The sequence below is a fragment of the Schistocerca cancellata genome, chromosome 4 (genome assembly GCF_023864275.1).
Source record: "Schistocerca cancellata isolate TAMUIC-IGC-003103 chromosome 4, iqSchCanc2.1, whole genome shotgun sequence".
Classification (NCBI taxonomy): domain Eukaryota; kingdom Metazoa; phylum Arthropoda; class Insecta; order Orthoptera; family Acrididae; genus Schistocerca; species Schistocerca cancellata.
The window spans coordinates 646,290,527-646,303,732 of record NC_064629.1 but is presented as its reverse complement, the minus strand read 5'-3'; the positions used below and the strand labels follow the sequence as shown (position 1 = coordinate 646,303,732).

Sequence of the window (13,206 nt, the reverse complement as noted above, 5' to 3'; positions counted from 1 at the left end):
GGATAAACTTGATGGCAACACTATGCGTTCCAAGATTGCAATGTTATATTCTTTTGCAATCTCTTGGACAGCCATTCTCTGATTGGCATACACAATTATGTTGATGTTCCTGACTTGAGAGTCATCAGTAGACATCAAAGGGTGCCCTGAATGAGAGTCATCTTTAACTCCCGTCTGAACTGTGTGAACCATTCGTACACTGACTATGACTTAAGAACTCCTCACAGAAGGCTTCCTGCATCATTTGATGTGGCTCTGTAAAGGTTTTCTTGAGTTTCACACAAAAAATGCAGATGGATTGCTCTTGTAACTCTGCCATATTGAAATTCGCAAACTGTGCGACACGACGTTCTATTCAATACAGCACTGAACAATAACTAACAGACATCAACAATGAAACTTCCAGCATTTACACATTAAATACAAACATATGCAGGGATGCCAACTGCATTCACTCCACCACACAATTAGTGTGAAATTATGAATGTTTCAGAAGTTTTTTGAACAGACCTAGAACAACGCATTATTAATTAAGTCGTAAAATTTTCCATTCCATTTCTGCCTTAGGCACATTCTGCTTTATACAAAAAAATTAGCATATAAAAGCATAATGAATGCACTGAGACTGAAATATTTGTACAGTTTGGGCAGATTTCCAAATCATACACGTTTCACGTTCCACAAGTTTTGCTGCAGATACCATCACAAGCCGAAGTCACTTCCTCAGCCAGAAATATCAATGGCAGTGCTTGCTGATTCGCAATTTGTTGATAAAATTACAATTTTCTACCTTCACCTACTTCTTAAAGGTGTTGAATCCACTGTAAATGATAAAGATACAGACCATCCATACGTCCTGTCCACCACATTCTTGTATGTGGTACATTGATACTTTTAGAAATTCTGTGTGTGGTCATCGAAGGACTAAGTTCTACCAATGAAATGTTTTCTTTTCCAACCACACACTGTTGATTTGCACATTCAGATGAGATGTGACTGCTGGGCACTGCACCAGTATCATGCAGTTTAGTCTAAACATTAGTAAACATTTTTTAATCTGGATGGGTCTACTCCTCAGTTAGGAGTAGTAGTGCTGTAAACACATTAATATTTGTGAACACTGCTGTACATGTAACTGAATTAGCTGTACCACAGATTAGATGAATAATTCACTGATAGTTAAAATTACAAATTACTGGCTACTTAATTTGGTGAGAAGCCTCTATAACCTGCAGTCAAGGCCTCTCACGTTTGTGGTATGGAATCAAAATGGATTTTTGTTTGTTTCTGTTGAACAATTCTTATTTAATATTTACCTCCTGTAGGCCTACTGATAAAAAATGTAGTCATTACAGTAGCATCTAACACTTGCAGCCACCACTGCCCAAGTTTAAGCAAATCACCACATTTTAGCACTCAGCACACCATGAATAATGTTCATGTGCTAATTGCAGTGTAATGAGTACAAAATGAGGTTATGCACTCTACAGGAAACTTTTTGGTATATCATCCTTAATATGAAACCAAACATTGATTGTATGGAAGCATTCAAAATGGAAAACAATTCCCCCAGAGAATATGTCAATTATCAAACTACATGTTTAGAGTTGTAAGGGCATTTTTTATATTTCACAAAGCAATAAAATTAATGTTCTCACAAATGAAGTAAAAATTAATATTTAATGAAACAAAACAGCTATATATCAAGCTCCAAGGATTAGATATACAATAATTAATGTGATGTCCACATGAGCAGCACTTTTTAATACTAATTTGATGCAAACAGGGAGAATTCTAGTGAAGTTACTCTTGGTTGCATGGAAAATGTTTAGATATATCAAGAACTACCTTGCTGCCTTGAACTTACAAAGGTAAACATCAAGCAACAGCAGCAGCTAGCTTTTTATCCTTTTTCACTGTAAAACAGGAAGCAAATAAATGGCACCTACAGCCATGATACAAAGCACAAAATATTTTCAGTAAGATTTTATAGATTTTAGAAAATCAGAGCAATGACATTTTGCACAAATGTTACATGAAATAGGAAAAGGAGTTATGCTTTAAGAGACTAGTCATATTATACCAGAATTAATACTTCGACACTTCTTGTTAGGTCTTCAATAATTCAAATTTTTACCAACCACTGAATGTGTAGGATGTTAACTGTATTGCTATATTCACCCACAAAAGGCATTAAGACTGAATATTGTTATTGTTTGGAAACACTATTGATTATAATGGATTAATTATTGCCCAGAAATTAGCAACTATAATCTCAAAAAAAATCTGCAATTTAAGAAGTATTTTTCCACATCTTTTCACTGTAGATAATGTTTTAATGCATTGGTGTACCAAAATAAAGAAATGTGGCCATTGTATTCTTTCTTCTCACAAACACTCAAATGCATATTACTTTTAATAAAGTATAGTAAATACTTACTTCAGCTTTTGGAGTGGTAGGTGTGTTTAACGGTGGAAGTCCTTTCTCACGTCTCAGTTCCTCTTCTCTTTCACGAGCTAATCTAATTTCTCTCTCAATGGGAGTTTCTTTCTGGGTTCTAAACAGAAAATAATTATGTTGAAGATAATATACAATATGGTTGTTATTCATAGTTTTCATTAGCAACAAGATTTAACTATGAGATTAGTGATTCCATTCTGAAGCAAGACTTAGCACATGCAAGGAGGAAACACTGAGTGGTAGTACCCACAGGAGGATTCTTCATGCTTTTTACACATCATAATTTAAATTTATGGTATATTTTAAAGCTATTCCATACTTATGAGAAGAAGGATGCAACCCTTACCATCCTGGAGACCAATGAATATAGAGTGATACAGAAGAAGAAGAAGAAGAAGAAGAAGATTATGATGCTCTTCAGTACAAAGACTTGTTCAATGTAGTTTATCTCCACACACACGAATTTTTAAGTTATTGTGAAGCATACAGCTTTTTTACATATGCTATTAGTTTTTCACATTTATAGCTGCCAGGTCATGACACTGATATTTTCTGAATACTACTGCACTAAACCTAAAATGTGTGAACGTGTGTGCATGTGTGAGAGAGAGAGAGAGAGAGAGAGAGAGAGAGAGAGAGAGAGAGAGAGAGAGAGAGAGAGAGAGAGAGAGAGAGAGAGAGAGAGAGACTGACTTGTGCACTTTGTGCCCATCAGTTTGTGCTCTGCTGCTGTCACAGGCTACTTGCTTATGAAGGTATTCAGGCTTTCACAATGTACACTGATAAGCCAAAACATTATGACCACTGCACATCATGACCCTTGATGCTGCCTGGTGGCATTGTGGGCACATGACGTGACAATGGAGGTATGTAAGTGGAGCAGACACAGACAGGGATCACCCTAGTGAAGATATGAGCTGCAGATGAGGAAACCCCTTAAAATAAGCGACTTTGACAAAGGACAGGTTATTATTACACAGAGCCTGTGAATGACTGCCTCAAAAATGATGAAGCTGGTCAAATGTTCACATGCTACGGTCGTGAGCGTCTACGGAAAGGGGTACGAGGACAGTGGAACTACCACTAGGTGCTAAATGGTCGGACATCCATGACACTCTACAGAACATGGGGTTCAGAGGCTTGTCTGCTCTATAAAGGAGGACAGATGGGGGATCTGTGGCATCTCTGCTGAAAGAGTGCAATGCTGGGGCACATATAAGTGTTTCAAAGCACACATTCATCGTACATTGTTGAACATAGACCTCCACATCAGACCATCCCTGTGAACCTGTATGTTCAGATGTTGACCCCAATTACAATTACAGTGGGAACAGGATCATTGAGATTCAACCATCAATCAATGGAAAAGTGTCAGCACTTCAGGTTAATCACATTTTTACTACACTAGGTCACTGGTTGTCTCCACAAGATAATGTCATCCATACTACGGATGACATTCTCCTGCACTTGCAAGGGATCTGTGGTAGTAATTGAAGAGACGCTGATAGCTGTGAACCACTTGCATCCCTTCATGCTTTATGTCTTCCCTGGCAGCAATGTCATCTACCAACAGTATAATTGCCCACATCTCAGAACCAGAGCCATACTAAAGTGATTTGATGAGCATTATAGTGAACTCGTGTTGATGTCTTTGTGATTAAATTTGCCTGATGGGCGCCCTACGGAACCCATCTGAGTCACTATTGGGTGCCTTTACTGCATACAGCCCATTATTTACGCAAATTACATGACCCATGCATCGACATATGCCACCATATAGCCCCACAAATCTAACAACAAACTGTCGGATACCTGATATGCAGGATCAGTGATGTTCTTTTTCCAAAGATGGACAAACAAGTTATTAAGCAGGTGGTCATAATGTTGTCGCTCATCAGTGAATATGGCAGTTAAAGTGGAGATGGGATTTATTTATAGCAAATATTGCTTAACATTTAAAGCAGCGGTATGGTTTTATGCACAAAGGTACCTCAAGCAGCCCAAGCTCTACAATCTGTCTTTGCAAACCTAAATTACTTCAAGAAACATGAAGTGCAAAGAATAAAATAAGACAATGAAAAAGAACAGTAAATTGTGAGAGAAATGCAGTTAACATTTTAGCATTGGGAACAAATAATCCACATGTCATCATGAGACAGCTTGATGTTTACAACATTTTTCTAGAGAAGTTTGGATATTTCAGTACCATATGAAAGGTCATGCTGGTAACTGGTTTTTCACCCCAACTGAATGGATGCAGAGAACTGCATTAAGAAACAATGAGTTTTTGGTCCAAAAGTGTACTTTGAGAAGCAAGTACTGTATTTATTCAATGAGCAATATGCTCAATTTCAATGGCCATTAAGAATCCATTACATTTTTTCCTTAAAATTTTTTTAACTCATGAGGGAAAAATCAATGAATGAAATGGTGTTTATACTGATAAGAACATGAACTAGAAGTTGTGTGTTACAGATCTTAAACGTAAGCTCTACAACTTTTGCATTGCACACAGTATCAGATTGTGAAGATGACTTTATCAGAAAGTTTTTACATCTTATGGCATCATGCAGTGGGAGATACACATTACTTATTCAACTTGTCCTTTTAGAAGACCAGCGGGAGTGTGCCTCATTGCATTAAAAATCAGGGCACACTAATGTGTGCCGCTAGTAAAGATGGAGCAACTTCTTGTTGCACCAAAACACGATTGGGCGCAGTGAACTGCTCCCATAACGCTCAGTAAAATGACATCATACAGGGGAAATGAAGTGTCAGCCTGAATTCAAGACACCATTTCACCATAAGGCCTATTCAGAATGAAAGAGTGCTTATTCAGAAATCTGACAAAGTGGAAGAAGTTGGGCAATCTGCTGTTGGAGAAGTACTGGACTGCAGGCTCTCAAATAGCTACCAAAATCAGACCTCTTTCAGATGTTCTCAGAGGCTGACTGATGTTCTCCATACACAACTATCAGGAAGTGTACACAGTGCCGACCACTACCATCTTGATCAGCTGTTAACTTTGAGGCAAAGACCACCACAGCACCAGATGAAGCATCCGGTCACCCGACAAGGACTGTCTTCACTAGATGCAGGCATCTGTCTGACCTGGGAATCATATGCAGATGATTTGGCACCTTCACACTGCTGGACCACCTACCGTGTGATCATCTGCTGGTGACCACCTCCTGATAGGTCACATGTTCGAGCCTGGGCTAAGAGGCTGCCTTGTCTCTATGTTGCTGTTCAACTTCTTCATTGCTGATCACCATCTATTGCAGGCATACCCCTTTTACTTCAGCCATACTGGGTACTACGGTTTAAACACTGTTCTTTCCAGTGGGTATATGGTGACAGAGGAAGTCAGGCTTCCAGGACTTCCACCTGACATCCATTGGCAGCAGCTTCACTGCTAATGCATGCTGTCTCGAGAGCTGTCTTAAGACACTTATTATTTAAATAAAGGTTTGGGTGTGGCTGGCCCATTGAGTGACAAATGAATTACATGTTTTGGACCTTGTGGTGCCATGTAATTGGAATTCTCAAAAACTTTATAGTAAATACATGTAATAGAGGCAAAAGTCATCAACATACATGGAAGGTCAGACTGTAGGTCCCATGGTCTCTGTTAAGTCCAACAGTTTCTATTAGGAAAAGGGTTACACTTGGAACGAAGCCTTGTGGGATTCTATTGTCCTCTGTCTAGGAAAAACAGATGCACCTACAAACATGCATGAACCTTGGAATAATAAATTATGGTTAAAAATGAGGAAACCTCTATAGCTCCATCCACACTGTAGTAAGATTATGATGCCACATATGGTAAAAGAAACTGCAGTGAAGTAGCGTTGATGGTTAAAGGCCATTATTATGGTAGATCCCAAGCAAATTAGGTGGTTTGTTGTAGACCCAAACTCTCAAAACTGATACTGAAAATTTGATATATTTGTCATTCTTTGGAGTCCATATCAGTCATCTGTGTACAGTTCATTCAAACCACTTGCATATTTGTTTTATAAGTTTAGATTATTCATTATTTGGTTAGTTATGTGGTCTGGGTCTGGTACTATGTCACAGCACTGCCCAATGTGCAGAGGACCTGATCTTTGTCATTGTCCACTGTGTTGTTCTGAAAGCTTAGAATTGAATAGATAAATATTTCCTGCTCATCCTTCATGAAGGTGGAACAGTAACTTTGAGAAGGTGAAGTTCAGGGAAAATGTGATGCCAGCTGTGTAGTGAGGTTCATGGGGCTCAGATGGGATGACGCCATCCTAACAGATGCCCAGAATACTAGCTTATGACTGATGTTCATAGATATTTATTTATTTATTTTATTTATCTGTTGACAAATATTGTATGGATGTTGTCAAGCCATTTCAAAGAAATGGACACAAACAATATATACGTAAAAAAAATACAAAGCAAAATAATACAAAGAGGTTAATAATAATACAATGAAAGTAATATAGCCTATATACATCCCTGCTTGTTATTTTAAATGCATAGTCTGTTTTTCATAAGGCTTTAGTTTTGTCCTCCCTAAACAGCAAGTCCTTATATACACAACACTGCTTAAGTATATATTTACATCACCCAACAGCTGTCCTTTAAGTATGTAAATTTAATGAATGGTTAGGTACATATTGAGTATTTTCCATTTTGTCTTTATAAATATCATCAGAAAAAAATTTATTGACCTACATAGTTATTTACACAATAAAAACATTGTTCTACTAGAAATTTTTTAAATTCTGTTTTAAATTTGTTATCATCTAACTGCCTGATGTTGACTGGCAGTGCGTTGTACAGTTTTGCACCGATATGGCTCACATGCCTTTGTGTATTCGTTCTTTTTGTTTGCTGAGTATGGAGTGCTGCGCTATTATGGGTATTGTAGTTATGAAAGTCAGCATTTGTCTGAAAATCTGCAGTGTGGGTCCTGACATACAATACACATTTGTCTATGTATAACGATGGTACAGTAAGTATTCTAAGCTTTTTGAATATGGGTTTGCAGTGTGTCTGTGGATGACTGAGTTATTATTCGGATGGCCCTCTTCTGCAACAAAAAATTTTGTTTTAGGTGCTCTGTTGTGGAACCCCAAAATATTATTCTGTATGTGGCAAGAGATTGAAAATAGCCAAAATATGCCATTCTGGCACCCTCTGAGGTACAAACATTTGCAATAATTCTGAGAGCAAAACAGGCTGAATTAAGTTTCTGTGCAAGTTTTATTACATGGTCATTAAAATTTAAGTTTTCATCCACATGAATCCCCAGCAATTTTGTGGATGTCACTGTCTAAGGCTTTGTCACCCCACACCAGATCGAGATTTACATTTTGACATCTTTTCCCAAACTGCATATAATTTGTTTTATTTACATTCAATATCAACCTGTTTGCATTGAGCCAAGAGTGAATGTAATTTAGTACTTTATCAGCAGTTGTTGGTAGCAATTGCTTTGGTGCACTTATTATCACACTAGTATCATCTGCAAATAATATTGCTTTGGCTGCATCATCTGAGGTGTGAAAATCATTTATAAAGACAAGAAACAATATGGGCCCTAGGATGCTGCCTTGTGGTACTCCTATTTCTACATTTTTTGCCTCTGATACTGAATTTATTTTGTGGTTGGAGTAAGTTGATGTCAGTCCTACAACCTGTGTTCTGTTTTTTTTTTTTTTTGTATGATTCAAACCATTTTTTTCCTATCCCATCTATACCCAACGATTCCAATTTTTCTAAGAGAATGTCCTGGTTCACAGTGTCAAAAGCTTTGGAAAGGTCTAAATTTACTCCTACTACACTATAATCTTTTTCTAGATTTTTGATTATTTGTTCAGTGTAGCACATTACTGCTGTTTCGGTATTTTTACGTGCTTGGAAGCCATGCTGACTTCTGTTAAGTAAATTATGGTCATTTAGATGTGTGTTGATTCAGTGCTTCATCAATTTTTCTAATATTTTTTAGAATGCTGGGAGGAGAGGTATTGGGTGATAGTTTTCTACCTTATACTTTCTGCCATTTTTAAATAATGGCTTCACTTTTGAAATTTTCAGCCTTTCTGGAAAGGCTCCTTCACTGAATGATAAATTGGCTGTGTGTGCGCAAAGGGCTTTGCAATTTGTGGTGCTGTCCTTGTTATGATTGACACAGGCACCTCATCTATGCCAGCCGACATTTTGGGTTTCAAGCTTTGTATCACTTTCAACACTTCACCCTCATTTGTTAGCTCTACCCTCATCCTACAAGCTGTTTTTGTATGTTCAGGTTTTTATTTGTTTGTAAATTTTAAGCTTAATGAAGTTGTTGCATTTATGAAATAATTGTTAATATAATTTGGCAAATCTTGTTTATTAATATTGACATTTTTAAAATTTTTGAGGCTAATGTCCTGGTTTTCACAACTATTCCCCGTTCCAGTCTTCACAATACCCCATATGGCTTATGATTTGTTTTCAGACTGTCTTATAAAACTATCATTACTCATGAATTTTGCTTTAGCAATTACTTTTCTATATACCCTCTTGTAATTCCTGACATTCTGTGAATTGTGGGTCTGTGGATGTTTTCATTTTAGAAATTAGTCTCTCTAGAGTTCCACAGGAAGTTTTGATGCCAGCCGTGATCCAAGAACTTAGCTTTGTATTGCCATGTGACCTGATTTTTGACAGCTTTTTTGGAAAACACATTTCAAAATATCCCATGAAAATGGAAGAAAATGTGTTATATGCATCATTTGTATTTTTTAGGGATAGTACTTCTGCCCAAGCCTCATTGTTTAGCATATTTATGAATTCTACACAGTTCTCTGTAGAAAAATTTCTTTTATACATGAAGTGTGTTTTTTTCTCTTTCAGTGGCCTTGAAGGGATTTTGAGGACAAGAGCATCGTGGTCTGATAATCCCAAATCATTATTTGTTAGTTCAACTTCTGTTCGTCCTACATTTGAAAATATATTATCAATAAGACTGACTGTATTATTTGTTATTCTTGTGTGTGTGTGTGTGTGTGTGTGGAAGCAGGTTGAAACTACATAACAGATTTAGGAACTGGTCTTTTAGCCTACTTTCACTCATAACATTAATATTGAAGTCCCCACAGACAACTACAGTGGCTCTATTGGTGAACAAAGTGTTAAGCAATATTTCTAATTGGATAAAGAACATGTCTGCATCACCAGTAGGTGGTCTGTATATTGCTATGACACTTTTCCCTGTATTTCATTCAACTGCACAGCTGCAGCTTCAAAATGATTTTCCACACTCAATGATTCAGCTTCACACCTTCTTTTATAGCTGATACTTGGTTTGGTAAATATACATACACCTCCATTTTGGCATTTTTTCTACAATATTGGCTTGCCAACAAACGGATGAATATTAATGCTACTTAGTTCAAAACTTCTGCACCAATGCTCCACAATGCAATGCAGTCAATATTTGCACCTGCATTGTTTGTCTCATATTCCATAAAATGCTGCAGAGAGAGAGAGAGAGAGAGAGAGAGAGAGAGAGAGAGAGAGAGAGAGAGAGAGTTGCACTATTGGTCCAAAAAGAACAAACAAATGTCACCAGGCAAAGGCAAGTAGAAATTGCACATGTAAAAAGAACAATGCACAAAGCATACAACTTCCACCATCTTCCACCAACTTCATTGGCAAAAGATCTAGCTGAGTACCTGAGAAAATTATGGTCACACACAAAATCACTAAGCAGGTCAAAAGCTTTTATCCAGTCACTTATCGACCAGTCTGGGATGACAATAGAAGACATTAGCCAACATGGCCCTGCTGAGTTGGTACTACTAACAGCTGAAGCAAGGGGGGAACTACAACCATTATTTATCCTTCAGGACATGTAGCTCTACTGCTTAGTTTAACAATGATGGTGCCATTTTTGGTAAAATATTCTGGAATTTTCAGGTGAGAACTACTGGTGAGGACTACTCAGGATCTGACCTTCTATGGGTCAGACCAGGGAATATTACATCCATTTATCAAGCAGGTAAGTTAGAGAATTTAAAATGGGAAGTTAGAGTGGAATCAGTTAAGTAAATAGTAGGAAGAACACAGCTTATGAAAACAAAATCTAATACAAGTAATGTAGCAGGAGGCCCAATAATAAGTAAGGAAACAGGAATGCATGTGAAATGTTATGAATAACTTTTTGTCGTCATCATCGTCATTGTCATCGTCATCTTCAGTCCAAAGACTGGTTTGATGCAACTGTTCATGCTACTCTATACTGTGCAATATTAACAACATACTGAACACATTATCATACCAAGATTGATGAAGTCAACAACTACAGCCACAACAAAAGCACTATGTATATCTACTAGCTCCATAAGTGACGAGGGAAAATAAATTATTCAGATTGTTGTGGGAGACAAAAATTTAATTGTCATGTCGGACTAGAATTCAATAATAGGAAAAGAAAGGAGGAAAAATTAGCATTTCCTGGAAGAATTCAATGAAACAGGAAGGCAGCTGACAGAATTGAGCGAAGATTATAATTTAATGATTTGCTTACACCAAATTTGAGAACCATGAAAAACAGTTGCATACATGAAGGGACATGGAGATACCAGAGGGTTTCAGGTAGATTATCTAATGACAAGATGATATCAAACCCAGATTTTAATTCGTGGAACATTTCCAGGGGGAGAAAAATTACTGATTATAAGCAACAGATTCAGACCTGTACCCAGAAGATCCTGCACCCGTGACAGAACTGTCAAAGATCCAGTCTCCCATGTGAAGGTACCTTTCTGCATTTCCTTCTAGGCAGGTTCAACAAATTTTATAATTTTGTACCATATGTAGGTTTAACAAAACAATCAAGCATTATTGAAGTTCTACTTAAATGAACTATAGTTAAATAAAACACTGCCAAGAACGAACAATCAATGTAGTAAATAAATTAAAAATTGTATGAGTTTCTTAAAAATATGGAAGTAAAACAAAATCAGTGCGTTATTGGTTATGGCAGCTACTGTGCTTTAGTTTTAGTATGAAGTTTAGTAACAAATGGATTTCATTTGTTCCTCGTGAAGTATAAATAGTGCACGAATTACTTATTAGAAACAAAAGGAAAAGGGCTGTTATTGAGAGTTGAGAAAATGTCCCTTTCCAAGAATTTTGCTATCATTATAATTTTACTTTCATTTCATTGATCTGAGTGAAGCAACCTTATTGATTACACCATTGATGTGCAGTTTAGCAGCTGTGTCATTCTATGGACAACGTAGTGAAATAAGATTGCCTACTTAAACCCATACTCAACCTTAATTTGCTGGAACTGTGTTCACCAGATGCTGCAGTCACTGAAATTGTCACGTATGTATGCAGAACTATTTGGATGTTTGTATAAGCATCTCCTAGCCCATATTTTGAAGAAAAATCTGAATATCCAAATGAGTAGCTGTGTCAATGCTGTTAAACAGCTTTCACCTGGAACTTCAATGCATCTATTTCATTGACTAACTCCACTATATCAATATCCCTCCTACTATATTTGGCAACAAAATGAGCCACAATTTTTTTCAATATACAGAGATGTCACTTAAGATGCATCCCGACAGGAAACTGAAATCAAATTAAATGGTGATCTGTTTTAGATTTCAGTCATTCGTTTATCAAATACACTGAAGCCCAGTAGCTCCAACAGTCTCACTATAGTCCTCAACTGGCAGAAATAAGCAAAAATCAGAAACCTTTAGTTAAACAGCATATTTGTTTCAGCACCTGCTAACCGATTTTTGAGATCATACCATACTGTAGTGAAATAACAGCAAAAACTAAACTGCTGAACAGTATCTAGTTATTTATGCAGCAACTGTGTGAACAAAGTGTACTGTTGCCACATAAACCATACTATCAATAGACATCTTTTCAATAGCATTCATTTCATTATGGTGCTACTTGAATAAAATGACAGTGGCAATAGTGCACATTTACAACTGCAAGGAAAGGCTGCTTCTCGGATAAAAGATAGGAACATGATGGGGTAGGAGAAGTAGCATATCCCAACTAACTCTTAAATCATCTTTCATTTTTGTTTTCTGATCAATTTTCACACCCACTCTGTGTCTGTGCCCCTGTACCCTTGGAAGGGGCTGGGGGAGCTATCTCACCATGCCCTCGACACGGCCCTGAACAGATTAAAAATGAACAGATTTCAAGATGGATAGGAAATTATGATGATGGGACTTGAGAAGCAGGCACAACTACTGACAAATATGGGAAAGGAACAAAACAGAAGGCAAACAGGTACATCTGAGAGATGAAGAAGTGACTGCATCAGAGGATCAAATGAACAAGATGACAAGTAGAAATCATCTGCTAACACAGAAGATAAGGAATGTAACTGACAAAGAGAAAATACAGTGCTCAAAAGAGTGAGGGGAACATGTTTATCAATGTCTGCTATCTCGATACAGGTGATACATGTGGTCTTACTGCATAGCATTAAAACTTTGCTTTCAGTGTACACTAAAGTCATTAGTCATCTATCAGCTGTGTTATGTATTATAATATCAGGTGACCCCTCAGAAGGAACTCGGTACCAGTGTCACAGTGTTTTCTAGTGAGGTATGCAGATGGCAGCTGTCATTTTTGGACATTTTATTCAGCCAGGCACATGCAATGCACCATCTTAATGCAGTGCAAGTTGCAAGGGCAGTCTGATGCAGGAAGGATGGACTTTGTGTCTTGTTACTTCAGATGCC

General features: G+C 37.3%; 1 protein-coding gene across 1 annotated transcript in view; it reads right to left on the bottom strand.

Annotated features, from left to right (window-relative positions):
* The window catches only part of LOC126183706 (neurofilament heavy polypeptide-like), a 399,419-nt gene that overhangs the window by 38,566 nt on the left and 347,647 nt on the right, over positions 1-13,206 (bottom strand). The window contains exon 5 of the mRNA XM_049925891.1: positions 2,441-2,558. Within this exon, the coding sequence (XP_049781848.1) occupies positions 2,441-2,558 (118 nt within the window). The remainder of the gene's footprint in view (positions 1-2,440; positions 2,559-13,206) is intronic.